At 38.3% G+C, this 18694-nt stretch overlaps 2 protein-coding genes across 2 annotated transcripts; both read left to right on the top strand.

Annotated features, from left to right (window-relative positions):
• Positions 1-169: 169 nt before the first annotated feature.
• Positions 170-5071, top strand: LOC120566138 (lysosome-associated membrane glycoprotein 3). The gene is made up of 7 exons (XM_039812414.1): positions 170-308; positions 1445-1555; positions 2108-2190; positions 2587-2712; positions 3009-3081; positions 3209-3379; positions 4427-5071. Exons 1-7 carry the CDS (start codon positions 248-250, stop codon positions 4567-4569), a joined length of 768 nt encoding a protein of 255 aa, XP_039668348.1. The 5' UTR covers positions 170-247; the 3' UTR covers positions 4570-5071.
• A 357-nt stretch (positions 5072-5428) lies between these two features.
• Positions 5429-17335, top strand: mccc1 (methylcrotonoyl-CoA carboxylase 1 (alpha)). The gene is made up of 19 exons (XM_039812409.1): positions 5429-5726; positions 6222-6265; positions 7353-7492; positions 7733-7828; positions 8069-8190; positions 8412-8559; positions 8677-8798; positions 8908-9019; positions 9710-9791; positions 9890-10017; positions 10152-10335; positions 11137-11246; positions 11806-12022; positions 12238-12324; positions 13738-13787; positions 13996-14133; positions 14669-14776; positions 15660-15731; positions 15858-17335. Exons 1-19 carry the CDS (start codon positions 5671-5673, stop codon positions 15993-15995), a joined length of 2154 nt encoding a protein of 717 aa, XP_039668343.1. The 5' UTR covers positions 5429-5670; the 3' UTR covers positions 15996-17335.
• Positions 17336-18694: the final 1359 nt, after the last annotated feature.

The raw sequence follows: 18694 nt of genomic DNA, 5'->3' as shown, positions 1-18694 counted from the left end.
GGACAGTGATCACTCATTGACTGATGTAAGTTACCATTTGAGGTGGCAGTTCAGAGCTGGGAGCGCTGATGGCCCCTGGCACCCGCCCTCCTGTGAAACTTCACTTCCTCTGCATGGCTCATTTAAGTGTTAAGGTGTTCAACAGTTTCACATTTACAAGACAAACCACAGCTGCAGCACTCACACTGCACTCATCATCTATTACCAGCATTTTTTTTTCCATTTCTTTTACTTTTCTGTGCTTACTATGATGCTAAGGGATCACACATGTGAATGGTCTCTTTTCTTCCTCGCTGCTGTTATTCCAGGTATGTTTGATGATATTCAAATCTCATTTCACTAAATTCTCGACAGACTGTTTTTTGGCTTTTCCTCTGTAACTCAATTCAGTGTTTATATGAGACGTTTGACGATGAATACTGAAGGTCTCCCCTTTACCCCCCAACATATTTGTCCTTAAAATAAAACAGCTTCACTCAAAATACAAATAAACTTACATGATGCCATGCAGCACCATCTAATCTTTAATCAAGTACCCCTTCTATAATTCTATAATTATGTGCACACATGCAAGGAGGTCAATAATGATGGGAGCGAATCTTGCGATTGGATATTTCTGATTATTTATTCATTTATCTTTAATGGTTTAGAATTATATGGTGGTCTTCATTCTGCTGCTTCACCTTTTCTCTTAAAAGAGCGGTATTTCCTTGAACATACTGTCTGATCTCTGTCAGAAATTAGTCTGTTCTGGTTTCCTGTGAACGTTGCTTTAGTGGTCTTCAGTGGTCTCACACTCTTTTCTTTCTTTTTTCAAAATGTGGTTTAAGCAAACAGATGAGGTGACAATGATCAGAGCCATTTTTCATATAGTATAGCATTGACACCACTGTATCCACTAATTCAATTCTTAAATTTCTTGGCATTTTACTAAATTACGTTTTTCACAAACCCAGTGGCTTGTTGCAAAGTGGACAAAACTGACAACAAAAATGTTAGATTTCATTTTTCTTTCTTATGTCTTGACTTTGTTTTTGCAACATCTGTTGAAGCTTTGACTGGATTACCAAAGTGGACAAGTACCCCTATCTTACAGATGACCCAAAAGCACCAGGTTCACTGGTTGTCAACTATTTGCACATCATTTGATTAATTGAACATTTCTATAGGAATTTGCAACACTGAGGAACAATATAAACTAAGGCTAATCATGCATTATTACTTAATCTTGTGGTTCTGTCCCTATGTCAAAATACACTCTATATTGTGCTCCAATAGTGATGATTAAATTAGTTTACAATGTAGTTATTGGGTCATTTGGGTCAGCATCTGCTGTGTGCAATGGACCTAATTGATTTTTAAAAGCCACATTTTTATTTATATAACAATAAAACATTCAGGTGATTAACAGACGTTGAAAATGACATGTCTCTTCCTCCACCAGATGTCCACCTCCAGAGAAATGACCACTCCGTCCCGCCTGCCTCTGAGTTCTCCTCTGATGTGCAGATCTACCGGCCGGTGATGCAGCCCTCTGAGGCCGTTCCTCCAATAGGTACACACCAACACAACACCAGATTTATTTAAAAAATATTTAACAAATGCACCAGTTTCCATAGCCAATTTTTCTTTTTAAAGCAAATGCCTGCTATAAGCTTGCATGGTGGGTGATTGGCTTGATTTTGTGTGTAGCTTTTTTAAGGTGTTGCATCTGAAAACTCATTAATGTGCTTTATAACCTAAAGGCTATACGCTGCTGTTGGAAGCTGAAGCAGTTGTGATAAGCACATAATGGTGAAACCTGTGAGATTTGGAATTAGTCTAAGTTTTCTTGCACTAACATGAAGTTATAACTCAAAGTCATCATCACTGTGAGAATTTAACTATAGCTGATCAATATATAGTAAAACCTAGAATGTATTCAATCACATCAGATTAAAGAGACACATTGGGAAAACACCTTATTTAATCAACACTAAAGGTTTAAGAAGAAATAGACATATGAAACATCTCGGTAGCATAAAACTAGGAAATACAATAGAAAATTGACACTATTTGTCTGGTTTGTGTGTGTGTGTGCGTGTGTGTGTGCATGTTTTGTGCACAGGGACCTACATGTTGAAAAACCTTGTTGGGAAACCCTGTATCAAAGCCACCATGGGAGCAGAGTACATTGTCATTGAAAAGAAGGTTAGAAATGTGTGTGTCATGTTAATTTGTGAATAGTATGCTGTGTGTTTGCCTCACCATGCATTTGTGTAATTTTCTAATATTGCAGAAAGTGTTTTTGTGTCAGCATGTCTTTGTGAGGCGTTACAAGTTGGTTTAACTGTTGAAACTGTAAAAATATCACCATTTTAAGAAAGGAAAATATGTGTGTGCTCTGGCTGAGGTACTCCAATATGAGTTGTAAGAATCAGAATCAGAAAAGGTTAGCCACAATAAGTACACTTATGTGGAATTTGCCTTTGTAAGTGTTAATACTGTCACATTTTGACAATGGTTAAAATGTACAGTGAGAGGAGACACTGACTTGTGACACCATTGCGTAATATGAAGTAATATTTCTCTCCTGTGTGCGTTCAGAAGACTTGGTATTTCAACCTGGACCCCTCCAGAGTCAGAGCCGGTGGTTACTGTGGCAAAGAAGCTGCTGTTCTCAATCTCACGCTGCCAGACAATGCCGCCAGTCTGCAGTTCACCTTCAAAAAGGTACAACAAACTTCACATTATCCTCTCTATGCATTTTCTCCCACAGTCCAAAGACATGCGGGCAGTGATGGAATGTAACCAAGTACTTTTACTCAAGTACTGAACATGAGTATTTCCATCAAAATCTGTTTGCGCAGAGCATCAGTGTCTTCCAGCTTCACAGCTAGATCAAACCGTTCACTACAAAGGATGAAAACTGTTTGTTTACTTGGAAAAACGTGTGTAGTCTCTGTGTAGTAGTAGTATCTGTCCTGAATTCATACATTTGGCTTCAATCTTTGTATTTTTGTCTCCAGGAAGAGAATATTTTCTACGTCGACAAACTGACTGTTCATGTGTCTCCTCTGCCCGTCTGCCAAGGATGTGCCAGTAAGACCACAGAGACAGAGAAAAAGAGAGAAGACAGATATACAGCTGGTATTTCAGATTGGGAACAACAAAAACCTGCAAACACTGAGAATGTAACTGTCCCTATTATACATCCTCTCCCTCCCAGATAAGACTTACTCAGGTTTGGTGGTCGATGACAAGCTGTTCGCAGCCGCTACTGGACAGAGCTTCAAGTGCAACTCTGAGAATCTGCTTTTGATGTCGTCGGAGCTGAGGATCAAGCTGGTTCCTCTGCAGATCCAGGCCTTCACTCTGCCCAAAGGACAGTATGGAAAAGGTGACTAAGCATTTGATTAATGATTTGATAATGCAGGGGTAAATTAAGTCCGCTCCCCGCAATTTAAAAGAGCATACATAGTTTTATACTGCTCTGATAGATCTAGAACTAATAATAATAAATGTTGTAAATCAACGCTTTACAACAACATAATACAACATAATGCACTTGTCTCTGCTTCCTCTCAGGTGTTTATACCAAGTAAAAATACTTTCAAATAAATGAATATTGCAAGGTTTGGACTTATACTTGTTTTCTACAATTGGATCACATTGTGTTTTAGCTTTTAAAACACTTAAAACATCTACAAAAACTTGGGCTTCATCACAGTCCAACAGGGCAATAATTGAGCAGTGATGAAAAAGGAAGCTATGAAACAATTGTTGCAATCCATGCTTTCTATCAGCTTTCATTGTCTTTAGTTCTCTCAGACATCTGGGCCAGAAGCTGGGAGTTGTGCCATATACAATAAATATAATTATGGTTGGTGACCCTTTTGATTGATTGATTGATTGAAGTGATAGGCCTACCTGGATATACTGTGAGCTTTCCATTTTTGAGGATGATATTTTAGAGAATCAGACTGTGATAATTAGTTTTAGTCCAATGAAAATCTGCCGAAACAGTGTCCCAAAAAAGAAAAGTGTCCTGAAACTGAAGATAATGGTTTACTGCTGCTGTGCACAATCTATAAATGATGGAAGACCTTGTTCTAAAAGCAGTGGACCTATCGCTGCACTGCAGGACACCTGAGTGGTTCAAGTGGTTAATGAAACATACAAAAAGCATTAGATCGAAGTGATTGGTGTGAGTGAGTGAGTGAGTGAGTGAGTGAGTGAGTGAGTGAGTGAGTGAGTGAGTGAGTGAGTGAGTGAGTGAGTGAGTGAGTGAGTGAGTGAGTGTGTGTGTGTGTGTGTGTGTGTGTGTGTGTGTGTGTGTGTGTGTGTGTGTGTGTGTGTGCTTAAATTAAGGTCCTTATTTTTCTTAAATCATTCTCCTCCTTTTTCTTCTTCTTCCTGCATGTTGCTCTCCTTCTATATGTTTTAGAGGTGGAGTGCTGGGCCGACTTTAGCGAGCGAGCCATCCCCATCATAGTCGGGGCCACGGGTGTGGGTCTCGTTCTGATCACTGTGCTGACCTTGCTGTTCATCAGAGACCGCCGCCACAGAGAAGGATACGACAGGCTCTGAAGTCGTTGTGAAAACTGGGTGAAGATATACTCCGTCTGATTTTAAAACTTACTTACTGTTACAAAAAGTTCTTAAAATTGCTCTCCTTAACTTTGAAAATGTATGTTTTGCTCCTGGAATTCTTCTAATAATAGAGAAGAGGTCTAATATGTCTAATATTATAACTATAAATGCAAAGAATGTTGTTACATTTATTTATTTGACTATTCTTTCTTTGTTTTGTTTTTTAAATATATTATTTTCTATCTTCCATTCTCTTGTATTTGAATTATATTTTGCATTTCATTTCACTTTCATTCTGCTTTCAGGGATAACTTTTATTCACTGCTGCTTATTGAATAGGCCTACTCTTTTGAAGTTGGCGGAAAATTAGTCATAGAGCCCTTAATTACGTAAGCAATGTAATGAACAAGACTATTGATTTATCATAATATAACTCTATATCTAAATGGCAGATATACTGCAGAATAAACATCCCAGTTAATTAGTTCAAGTTTTGCAACCTAATCAACATTTATCTGTCAGTTTTGGACATTCTTTGATTAAAATGTTTATTTGAACAGAAAAGGTAATACAGTAGACCTATACTTGTTGAATGCTTACTTTTTTCAACTAAATTATGTTTCATAATTTCTGTATTACTGTGTACAATGAATTAGTATTGTTTATAAATGTAATGAATTATATTGTACTATTGTGTGATTTTCTTTGTTACCTGTAATTTACCACCTGTTTGACATATAGACTGTAAAATAAAAAATAAACGCTTCCGTCTGCTGGTGCATTGTGGTAACTGCAGCGTCATCATTGACACCCCACCTCCATATCCCTCTTTCTCATTGGCTACTCGAGACTACGAGTCCTTGGAAAGATCAAAACTAATAATACCGATATTTGCAAGCGTATGACAGTGTTTATTAGGGCGAGTGTAAACGTTTAATGTCCAACATATTTCTCTTTGGTTAAAGTTGAGTGGTTTGCTTCAGTTAAAATAGAACAAAACGGTGTATGAGAGCTGTTGATTAAATTACCACTTCGCCATCTCTCAGCTGGTCATCAGTGAGCTAGCTAGTTAGCAGCTAGCCTCAGCAGCTGGTAGCTATGGCTGCAGTTATTTTGAGTTTCCCAACTCTGCAGGGTCTGAGGATAATTACACAGTGAGTACATTGAAGCGTTACACGGCTGTTAGGATTTTGTCTGAAAACAGGCTGCCCCCTTCAACGTTACCTCCCACCAACAAGCTTCTTTTTAACGTTAGCTTACAACTAAAGTTTGCGACGCTTCTTCACATCTGATCTGAGCTAACTTGGCAGATGCCCTTGTGCAGCTATCATTGTCACACACGACACATTGTTAATTATCTGCTGCTGCTCATAATTGCTGGACTGGATAATATCAAGTTATTTCTCCCTTCAACATCAACCTATAAATTGGTTCCCATTATGCTAACTAATGAATCGGATAAGACCTGAGCAAGGTTAAATAAAGGTAGCAAACTGTCAGCTAGCATGGCTAATGTTGCTGGTATAACATGCATATGTTTACATGTTTATACCTGTGCGACCAGCCTTTACCGAGTATCCCATTTGCCTTAGTTATTTAGGCTGGGTTGTGATTTATAGTTCCTTTACCATGAGTGCTCCTCTCCTCAGAAAACTGTCATGGACCAAAAGAGGCGTGAGGCTCGTTTCAGGAGGTGAGTGAAGGAAATTGTCCTTGCAATTGTATAAGCAATCATAACAAAAATGTTATTCTGTTTTATTTGAACCTCTTATCAAAAAGATTGTCTTTTATAGTTGAGTTGGGTGACATTTGTGTTCCAGTTGCAGTGCAAGAGATATTCGTTATCTGTTTGGGATTCAAGCTTTAACTCTCTCCTCCTGGGAGCCAGGCTCATTAAAACATACATTTTAGTGCTGCAGCTATTATTTAAGTCTCACTTTATTTATTGATTACCTTTTGATTAATCCAATAATTTCTTTTTGCCCAGAGGTTCCCAAATTCTGTTCCCGTCAAGGACCCCTAAACTGACACAAATTAGACCATGGACCCCCATTTGATAACATTTTGTCCAATGCAGGGTCCAACGTTTGATAGGATTTTTGCTTTTAGATGTTTTATTAGGTGTATGAAGTGTATGAAACCCGCGACCAAAATAAAAATAAAATTGTATTCCCCTTTTTGTTGGGGACCCCTTGGAACCACTCAAGGACCCCTGGGGCTCCCCGGACCCCACTTTGAGAACCACTGGTTACGTTTATACATTTTGGAAAATAGAGAAAAATGACCAGCGCAAGATTCCTGGAGCCCAACATGACAAATCCATATTTCTTTTTTATTCCAACCAATAGTCCAAAACCCAAGAATATTCACTTTTCAATGATATAAAACAGAAAGAAGCATCCTCACATTTATAAACCTGGAAGCAGAGAATAATTGGTATTTATAATGATAAATTACTTGAACAAGTAATAGATAAAAAAAAAATGTTATTGATTAATTATCTGACTAATGTATTTTTTTGTGTTTTTTATAAATATTATTCAACAAGCACTGTGGATCCCAAACCATTGTCTGTGCTGTGGTTGTTTTGATCAGTACTGTATGGTCGTGTTGCATACAAGTACAATTTTATTCCAACAGATCTTGGACAATGATGGTTGCATTCCCTTTAAAACATTTTGCGCTTTTGAATCAAATAGTGAAGGGATGACTATTCAGTTCATTTTAAGAACGTTTCATTGTTTTGGGATAAACTCTAAAGTCTCTGCTGTCTTCTCCAGGGGTGGGAAGGATAGAGAAGGTGCTGATTGCCAATCGAGGAGAGATTGCGTGTCGTGTGATGCGCACAGCCAAGAAGATGGGCGTCCGCTCTGTGGCTGTATACAGTGATGCAGACAGACACTCCATGCATGTGGCCATGGTGAGATGCTGGATAGCTCTGGTCTTGCAAAGAGCTGTTTTTTTTAGTATTTGTAGTCATTTGCTTTTCAGACTTTGCTCTCTGTGTTCTTCTACAATTTCTGCAGCTGCTTTAACAAACACAATGAAGGCAGGCAGCGTGTTGCTAACGTTATTTTCTTACATTGGCCATTAATAGTTTACAAACTTGTATTAGTTCCAGTATATTCAGTCTGTTTTTGCTTTGTTTTGTTCTCTGTAGGCAGATGAAGCCTACCGTATCGGTCCTCCACCCTCCCAGCAGAGTTACCTCTCCATGGAGAAAGTTTTGGAAGTGGCCAAGACATCTGGATCACATGTGAGTAATCCTCTACTTGTTGTAAACAGTTTTGAGAACAGAAGTGATGCTGTCACTTTCCTTTAGTCCTGCCTAAAGGAGCTACTTCAAAAAAGGAATTGAACATTATGATGTTGATGTCTTGTCAACCCCTTTTAACTGTCATTCATGTTAAACTATTCTTCTTTGACTTTAAACCAACAAGGTGATTTGACATTGTTGTTAAATGTGGTGTTTTAGAAAACATGTTTGTGTGTTTAGGCGGTCCACCCTGGTTATGGCTTTCTGTCAGAAAACACAGAGTTTGCAGAGGCGTGTAAACAGGAAGGCATCATCTTCATTGGGCCACCTTCCTCTGCCATCCGAGACATGGGCATTAAAAGGTAAAACACACAGAACAATATACATTTATAACCTCTCTCTACTTGTCTCTAATTAACATTTAATATAATAATTTATGTTTTTTGGTACCTAAAAGGACTAAGTTGAAAAATTATTGATCCCTGTGGAGGAATTGGTTTATGGGACGCAGCAAGGAACAGCTGAATAGAAACATAAAAAATCAACAATAGCAAGATATGTAAAATGTGTCTTCTTTTTTCAGCACATCCAAACACATCATGTCAGCTGCCGGGGTGCCAATCATTGGTGGTTACCATGGAGAGGACCAATCAAATGAGAGGCTGCAAGCAGAGGCTGCCCAGATCGGATACCCTGTGATGATTAAGGCAGTCCGTGGAGGAGGAGGGAAGGTAGGAGGCCGTGAAAAAGCCTAAATAACTTTGACACAGTAACTTCAGGAAACATAGGTTAAATGATTTTAAGTATACTGAGTATATGAAGTGTGTGTTTGTGTTGTGTGTGTTTAGGGGATGCGTATCGCACGGTCAGACTCGGATTTCTTGGAGCAGTTGGAGTCGGCGAGACGAGAAGCAAGAAAATCCTTCAATGATGATGTCATGCTAGTTGAGAAGTTTGTAGAGGATCCCAGGTAATACTAATAATTCATTCACTCATATACTGCTAACCATCCAGCTCTGTCACCATGTTATGTTTATTTAAAGATTAATTTTATTTCTCTGTCTGTCCGTCTCCTGTAGACATGTGGAGGTTCAGGTGTTCGGGGACATGCACGGTAACGCTGTCTATCTGTTTGAGAGAGACTGCAGCGTCCAAAGAAGACATCAGAAGATCATAGAGGAAGCACCAGGGGTGAGTTAAATTAATACTGATGAAGGAAGGAACTGTAAAAGTTGCAATACATTTGCACAAATTAGACTAAATCTACAACATCTAAGTTTGAGTAAATTTAAATTCTGACATTTAAATCTTTTGCAAAGATAAATTTGGATTTGCCACATCTAACTGGAGGTTTAAGTTCAGGATATGTTGTTGCCACTATTCTGAAATAATCCACCAGTCTTATTGTTGGCATAGGGGAACTGTTTATCTTATTGTCGAAAAGTATTAGTTTGTAGGTCATTGAAAATGTTTTGTAAAATAACTTCTTTAAAACATTAGCAACTCTGATTATCAAACTATTCCCATTATGAACGACATCAAACAAGGAACTGGAAATCTGTTTGTCCCAAACCCATAAATGTACATTCAATAAAAGCTCTTAGTTTAGCTTTTAGTTTCCACCACTGTTCTCTTTTTCTTGGAAGAGGGGGCATATCAGTGTCTTTCCTTAACTATGACACTGACGAAAAGAAAAACTTCCCACACAATCTTCAGTCCACCTGTGTTGGAAGAGTTTACAGCTGCACTTGTGTCAAACCAATTACCATTACAGTGTAAACATCTCACGTGGATCTATAGTGTGAAACTGGATATTAGGGATATGATCACTTGGAATGTTATTTTTGTATTTTCACTCTGTTTCTATTTGTATTTTGTCAGCCTGGTATTAGTCCTGAGGTTCGGAGGAAACTTGGAGAGGCGGCAGTTAAAGCAGCCAAGGCTGTCAACTATGTAGGCGCAGGTAAGATAAACGCAACAAACACTCACCTGCGCACACCTCACCACAGTGTCTGCGAACACACAGTATATGGACACGATATTGTTTGTCCTCCTGTGTAGGTACGGTGGAGTTTATAATGGACGCCCAGCATAACTTTTACTTCATGGAGATGAACACCAGGCTGCAGGTGGAGCATCCTGTCTCTGAGATGATCACTGGAACGGACCTGGTGGAGTGGCAGCTCAGGGTGAGAGAGGAGGGAGAGAGAAATCATAAAGGGAGTGAAGAAATGCTGACATCCATTTGAAAAAAAAAAAATGACCTTTTGTCAAAAAGTTTTGATTTCAGTCTCAGTGATAACTCTGTGTAATTCTCCTTCAGGTGGCAGCAGGGGAGCGCCTGCCTCTCCTCCAGGATGACATCATTTTAAGGGGACACTCTTTTGAGGCTCGTATCTACGCCGAGGACCCAAACAATGACTTCCTTCCAGGGGCGGGGCCTCTGCTGCATCTCTCCACCCCTTCAGCAGACCAACACACACGCATAGAGACTGGAGTCAGGGAAGGTATGGAGTTTTGATCATCTAACTCTCTGGTTGTATGTACATGGATAGATTCTTATTCTTTATGTAACACAACAGAATTAAGTGTCTACTTTTCTGCCTTCTGACATTGCTTAATGTATCAAAATAGCTGTTAAGGCTGATTAAACGGAGAACCAAGAGATCTCTGGGAAATGCAGTGCGAGACCACAAAAATGATTGGTTGTGTAGTGCTGACTGGTTTCCATCCATATGTTAATATTTCTGTTTTTTTTTGTTTTTTTAAATGAATGATTATTAATGATTATCCAATCTAATGTGACAACACCGGTATAACATTTTTTTTAATTTTAATTTGTTTATTTTGCACAAAAAAATCAACAGTAATGCAAGAAAAGAAAATGATATAAAAAAAAAGATTGTGCAGGTGAGATTAAGAAAACCCCTAGGGGTTTATAGAAGGAATCTCACCTAAGGAAGTGAAGAAGAAAAAAATATATATAATGAGCAATTACAATTACAAGAGTCCTAAAATCTACAAATTGAACACAAGTAAGCACTGAATAAAAAAAACAAAACAAGGTTGGCTACATAAACAACAAAGGCATAAAGTAAATTACAAGAATATAGATAAAATGAGGTTATGTGGACTTATGTGTGTATGTGTAAGTAGTTATGAGAGACCGGAAGGGCAAACAAAATGTATTCTTATAGTATTATTAGTATTATAATAAGGATTGGACAAATACAATTAATTACCATAATGCAAAAATACAGGGAGCTTTCCAACTGCCATAGTGTCTGCCTGTGTGTGTTTGTTTTCAGGGGACGAGGTGTCTGCACATTATGACCCAATGATCGCCAAGCTTGTGGTGTGGGGAGAAGACCGATCTGCTGCCTTAAAGAAGCTGCGTTACTGCTTACGACAGTACAATGTAAGACACACAGTCCAATTATGTATGTCACGCAGTATTTACTAAACCTAAAACATGCAGCATTTGATTTAAAGTGCTCATAGTATGCTTGTTGGCTTTTTCCCTTTCCTCTATTGTGTTGTATATCTTTTTTGTGCACGTTATAGGCTTCTAAACTGCTCCAAACAGCTCTATTGTAATCCAGCCTTTACTTCCGTGACAAACGCCCTCATACTCTGCTTCTGACTGGCTAGTAGTCCTTACCTAGGTACTGAGCATGTGTGACTCCCAACAAAGATGGAATAGAAGTGTGATGTCTCTCTCTGTAGCTAAAACAGAGAGCTCAACACACAGGGTGAAAAGAGGAGCTGCATCCAAGTGCAGTACGACAAAAATATGGTGTTTTTTCAAAATTAAACCACGTAAACCTATTCTGGTACAACCTCTAAATACAATTATGAACCTGAAAATGAGCATAATATGAGCACTTTAAATTATACAACACATACACATGCACATATGCCTATACATAATTCATGGCTCTGTGTCTTATCTTTCTTTGCGTCCTTTCTGTCCTCAGATCGTGGGACTGAACACTAACATTGACTTTTTGCTGAGTCTTTCGGGTCACCCGGAGTTTGAGGCTGGAAACGTGACCACCAGCTTCATCCCTCAGCACTACGCTGACCTCTTCCCCACTCCGAGTTCTCCCTCTGGGAAAACGATCTGCCAGGCGGCCCTGGGCCTGGTGCTGCAGGAGAGGAAACACACACAGGAGTTCACACAGACCTCCACTGGTGAGGGGATAACCTGTTCCTTTGTCAGGACAAATGATTTAGATTTTAAATATACTGAGTAACATTGTGTGTGTGTGTGTGTGTGTGTGTGTGTGTGTGTGTGTGTGTGTGTGTGTGTGTGTGTGTGTGTGTGTGTGTGTGTGTGTGTGTGTGTGTGTGTGTGTGTGTGTGTGTGTGTGTGTGTGTGTTGTGTGTGTGTTGTGTGTGTTTTTCAGACCCATTCTCCCCATTTGGCTCCAGCAGCGGCTGGAGAAGCAACATTCAGTTTAATAGAAACATGACGTTACAGCTGGGAGACAAAAGTGAGTAACAGACGAATGGTGAGCTTTTACCGCCACCCCTAGTACATAGGAAGTGAGGGAAAGGTAGAGGGTAGGTAAACCAGGGAGAAATGACAAATCTAGAACCAGAATTTTAATCGAAAGGATCAACGGTGGTGGGACTGCAGAGAAACGTGTTCTTAATAATTCTTAGTGTTTCACTTCTTGTCTACCAAATGCATCACATACTTGTGATGTCAGTCTTCGACAAGAGACTCAAGATCACAGTTCAGATTGTTTAAGTTAGTTTTTCAGTTAGACACCAGAGTCATTTGAACTGATCCTGTTCTGCTTCAAAAAGTTCTTAATGTAATGTGCATCAGGAGCAGCGCATTCCAGTGCAACGAAAAACTAAGTTAGGTATGGGGGCAAACAACATACAATAAATAGAGATAATACCACATACCTTTGTTCATGTATTGCATGGATTATTTTAGTATGTGGTATATGTTTTCATCACATATCTACGTTTGTAGAAACAACATCAATAGGCCTGTAAAACAAAAACTTTGTGTATTCATTTATTTATTTTATTTATTTATTTTCCGGGACAATGCACATTAATCAACATCACTGTAAATGTGCCCAGTGTTAGCCACTGGCGTGATGTTAAATTAGCCATTAAAACAACAATCAGACTTAAGAAGTTGTGGATGCTTTTGGAGGTCTAGACTGACAGGGATGACTTTAAATTATGTGTTAGTTGAAGATTATTAGTAGGGCTGCACAATATGAGGAAAATATCTAATTGCGATTATTTTGACTGATATTGCGATTGCGATATAATTCACGATATTGGAAGGAATTATCGTTTTTGTATCATTATTCTCATTGAAAAGTATTAACATTGAAAGAAATTAAAATGATTATAGTGTGATTTTTTTTTTTTTTTTGCGAGGATCTGTACCGAACAAAGATTTTTTTCTTTAGGCTGTAGGATAGGATTTGTAGGCCGGGACGTCTCTGCAGCACCACAATACTTTCATTCAGAATGGTTTGACACATATTTTGCCATTAACAAATATTGTGCCCCTCTGCGATTTGGATATTGCACTAGTCCATATTGCGATTTCAATACAAATGCGATTAATTGTGCAGCCCTAATTATTAGTTTTAGAAATTGTATAGTGTGTCAGTTTTAATAAACAGGTCAGTACAGTTAGGGTTGACTCATAACTGTCTAATGGCTGTTTAAATAATTAAGTTTAGAGCTGATCTGTTCTGTGACAGTATTTTTAATGAACTCATATTCATTATTCAATGTTTTTATTATAAATGTCACTGCAAGGCCAAAAATAAATCTGCGAGGACGAGTTCATTCTAAAGCTTTTGTGTTAAGTTCTGTTCAGTGTCTCATCTTATTGGCTTCCTTCCTTGTGTGTTTGTTGTCTTTAGAAGTTGATATTGTCGTCGTGTATAACAAAGATGGCAGCTACACAATGCAGGTAAGCTGGAGTATGTCCTGTGTCTCCCATCATTAATCACTGTTTTCATTTGTTGCTGTTCAATTGAATACTGAGCAAACTCCGTCCACTGACGCTGGCTGTGAGTTGCAATTTTTTAAAAGTAACACTATCGGTAAGCGTATTAGGTGAATCTGTAGTGGTAGATCTGCCTCCTTCACATTCATCATGAATGTATTTCTCCTTTCAGATTGGTGAGGAGGTGTACCATGTGACTGGGGAGGTGGAGGTGGAAGATGGAGCGTCATTCCTTCACTGTTCTGTCAATGGCATGAAGTCTCGTCCCAAACTGGTGATCCTGGACAACACCGTGCACCTGTTCTCCACGGTACGTTCCTCCCACTTCTCCACTTATGGTATAAAAGTCATGTAAAACATTTACGTATTTATCTGGATGGTAAGTATGAAAATGTGTTCTAAACTCAAATGTAAAGTTCTTCATTCCTTATGTAGTAAATTAGTGCAGTAACTCTCTCAAACATATTTGCTGATACAAATATGTCTGCATTTGTCTTTGTCAGCCTTGCCAATTTTAAATCTGTACAAGATGTACAGTATTTGTTTGTTAGTTAGCTCGTCTGGTTGATTTACTGCAGTTTCATTTCCCCAAATAATACCTTTAGCAAAAGCTGTACATCCGTGCTTTCCCCAGTCAATTTGACGGAAGCTAGACTTCACCTGTCACTACAGAGAAACTGTCTCTATTTCACGGCTTAAGCATCTGTCATCTTTGAAAACTGCCGGCTGGGGACAAACCCGCCACGTCTAACATCAGGGAAATTAAAGACTTTTCAAATCCTCTTACCTCAGCTGGCAGTTAAATGTCACTTCTGTCTCTTGAAATTTTAACATCTTTTCTGCAGGAGGGAAGCGCCCAAGTGTCTGTTCCAGTGCCCAAGTATCTGGCTGGTGTGAGCGGCTCTGGGGCTCAAGGTGGAGCTGTGGCCCCCATGACTGGAACCATAGAGAAGGTGCATTTGGTTGTATTAACATACGGATTTTGAATTAAATTTTTGTCACGCAAAGGAATTTTTCTTCAGACCAAACTAGTAATTGCAAATATCTTTTTCAAGGTATAGAAGACTTAAGTCACCATATTTAATAATTAATTGTAAATCTAAATGTTTTTGTACAAGCCTTTTAGTTATTATTATTAATATATCACTGTAACTTAACATTATTACATCAAAACTAAAGGTGAAAATAAAAAACAAGTTTACAAAATGCTCTACAGAAGGTAGAGATTAAAAATGTAGTTACACTTTACTTGAAGTCATGTCAATAGAGTGACACTGTCATGAACGTGTCATAAACATTATAAACAAGTCATAAACGTTTATGACATAACGCTTCTGTCATTTGGTTTTTGTCATGACAGGTTAGGGTACAGGTTAGGGTTAGGGTTCGGTGTTTTTTTGCCCCCAACGGTGCCTTCCAGGCAGCGCTGCCTGGAAGGCACCTTTGGGAGGCACTGGTTATGGTTAGGGTTAGGTGCCTTGAAGGCAGCGGTCGCAGCGCTGCCTGGAAGGAACAGTTGGGGGCAAAAAACACCATCGAGCCATGTGTTCATGACAGTGTCATGTCACTCTTATGTAGATACCTTCAAGTAAAATGTTACCAAAATGTAAACTGTTTGAGCCATTCTGACATAGCGAGATTCTGACAGACCGACGGCCATATTTTGAAGCACTGGAAAAGAGATGACCGAGCCATACATTTAAAAGAGAATTCCAGACAATAAGTCATAAAGACATAATCCTTGAGTGACATCATCAGTCTGATCTTTATTGTTGTGATGAATGAAGACTGAGTGTCCTCTGTGCAGACAAATCCAATCTGTTGTATTGTGTTCAGGTGATGGTAAAGGCTGGAGACAAAGTGGCTGTGGGAGACCCGCTGATGGTCATGATCGCCATGAAGATGGAGGTGAGGGACTCCATTCTGGCTCTGCCTCACACACACACGTTCTCACCTTTACCTGTACACACACACACACACACACACACACTCCGCTGCCTTTTGTAATAAAGTTGTTTGTTTTTGACTCTGCAGCATACGATCCGGGCGCCAAAGTCAGGTGTGATCAAGAGAGTTTTCTTCAGCGAGGGCTCTCAGGCCAATCGCCACGCTCCTCTGGTGGAGATGGAAGAGGAGGCGGGGGAGGGGGAGGGGGAGGGGAGCAGCCAGTAAACTGACTGAAACGCACACCCGTGAATACACACACCGACAGGTAGGAGAGAGCCGGAACCGGTTACTGTGACAGCTTGAGGGAAAGTGACTCAGTCTGAATGGAGTTGGTGTCCATCACTTAATTAGTATTTCTGAGGATGTGAATCAGGACGTGAATCATCTGTTGGGAGCGAGTCTGGTTCAGGCTGGAATAAATTAGAAAATTACTTTCACCCTGGGGACCCAGCATGCATAACGAAGGTCAGAAACAATCAGTGACCTGTAATGTTCCTGGGTTTGACTGGTGTGACAGCCAGCGGGTAAACGCCACAACAATCACTAATGTACAGCTGCCTTTTACACATCATAACCTTTCTGTTGATTGTACACCTTTTGTCTGTTCCTTCTTTTCTTTCTTGTGTGTTTTTATATGTTTGAGTCAGTGGCGCGCTGGCAACTTGTGCTTGCAATTCTCCTCCCTATGTGTTTCTGTCAGAGGTGTAGTGTTGGTGAAAGAGTTGGGCTGGGTATTCTCTTATTTAGCACAGTTTAATGCACTTCCTGTACTGATGAGGTTGTCCTGTCTACGCACACTCTGTGTAGTACTTAATCGTTACACAGGGAAAAACTAAATAGTTGCTTGTAAGCAATTCTGAGGCAGAAGATAATAAGAACATGCGAAATCAGACGAAATACTTGCAGAATTATAGCATAGTGGGTTATAGGTATAGTTCCTGATGATTGAGGGGGGACAACTTCACATTTACATGACCTTAACCCTTGTGTTGACTTTGGGTCAAATTGACCCGTTTTCAATTTTTGTTTTATATCAGAAAATATGGGACGTAGAAATAAGCGCTGAAAATGTGTAGAAGAAAAATTTAACAATTTAAAACGTTGGAAAAAGCTAAAAAGCAAAAAAAAAAAAGGTTGACGGGAAGACAACACAAGGGTTAAAAGATTTACTGAGTGAAAAAAACAACTTGTAATGCTTAATAACCGGTTTGTCTGGGGAAAAGTGAAGCGATTGTCACTGTTGGGAAGAACAATGTATCTCAATTTTAGAAAACTGCCCTACCACCTGTAAATATCCTGCCAGTATTCAAAAGTGCATTGTCACTAAGCTTAAAGCAATGCTGTTTTTCTTAATCGTTATGAATTGACACTTGAAAGCTACATGGCTTTCACTGCACGGTGATTTTAGGAGGAAAGATTGACTGGATGTAAACCCATTTTTTTTGGTGCAGGAAATATTTTGTATTTGGGTTTGTTAATGTCCTGTTTTTCCACATCCACAACATTGCTCTGCTCTTATAAAAAAAAAAAAACCAAGCCTCTGTTGTTTGATGTAAAGGAGATTGTAACACTGAGGAGAAAGGCCTTTAGGTTTAGGAAGAAGAAAACCACTCCATAATTGGCGAATGAGTCTCAACTTTTGTGACCAGATTTGACTCTGATTTAAAAATAATTAAAAATAAGCCATGAAGGATGACATGTGGGTCACAGAGGGTTTTAAACAAACAGATGGTTGTTTTGTGTAAATCCACCGTCAGTCCAAGTGAACGCGACCTGTTACTGCTCATCACTCTCTTTTTACTAACTGGTGTGTTATGAGGCCTTGTAGATTAAAACATACACTTGTGTTATTTTTTGTAGATGTGTGACAGATGATTTAAAAAAAAAAGAATTGATATAATTGGACTGGTCAGATACTGTAATAAAAATAGTTTTCAAAAGTATGCAAAGCGCCATGTCATTCTTGATGTACTCGAAGTGTGTGAAGGTGGGTGGATTTGTGTAACACTTTTAATTTCCCATGCAATACTGTGACATGCTTTATAACATTTTGTCTGACAAACTATATTTAGATTTTTATGACATACTATTGACATTTTCTGACTTTTTCATGACTTTATGACATACTATGACTTTTTTTTTCCCACTTTTTTAGACCTACTATGCTATGACTTTTTAGCATTTTAAAAGCAAACTGAGTTTTAAAAACAAATGTATGACATACTATACTATAATTTGTTTTACATTTTTTGAAACACTATACTATGACTTAATATTTTAATGACATACGACATACATTTTTATGAGCTTTTATAACTACTTTTATGACTTCTTGTCATGCTATACTATATATTTTTATGACAAACTATACTGTGCCTTTTTAATATTTTATAACGTACTATACTATGACTTTTTATGACTTTATTCGACGAAGTATACTTTGACTTTTTATAACTTTTTCGACATACTATACTATGACTTTTTAATGGCATATGACTTTTTATAACATACTATGACTTTTTTCGACATACTATACTATGACCTTTTTTCGACATATAATATGACCTTTTTATGACCTACTATACTATGACATTTTCATAATTTTTTCAACATACTATGAGTTTTTCATTAATTATATTATGACTTTTGTAACATATTGTAATATGACCTTTTCTGACTTTTTTCAACATATTATTGCTATGACTTAATATTTTAATGACATCTGACATACATATGACGTTTTAATGACATTTTTATGAGCTTTTTATAACATGACTTTTTTGACTGTCATACTATACTATATTTATATTTTTATGATATACTTTACTATGACTTTTTAAAATATTTTATAACATACTATACTATGACATTTTCATGACTTTTTATGACATACTATAATATAACTTTTTTTTCAACATACTATA

This window comes from Perca fluviatilis, chromosome 9 (genome assembly GCF_010015445.1).
Source record: "Perca fluviatilis chromosome 9, GENO_Pfluv_1.0, whole genome shotgun sequence".
In the NCBI taxonomy this organism is placed as follows: domain Eukaryota; kingdom Metazoa; phylum Chordata; class Actinopteri; order Perciformes; family Percidae; genus Perca; species Perca fluviatilis.
The sequence above is the reverse complement of the archived record's forward strand: the minus strand, read 5'-3'. Positions and strand labels throughout refer to the sequence as shown.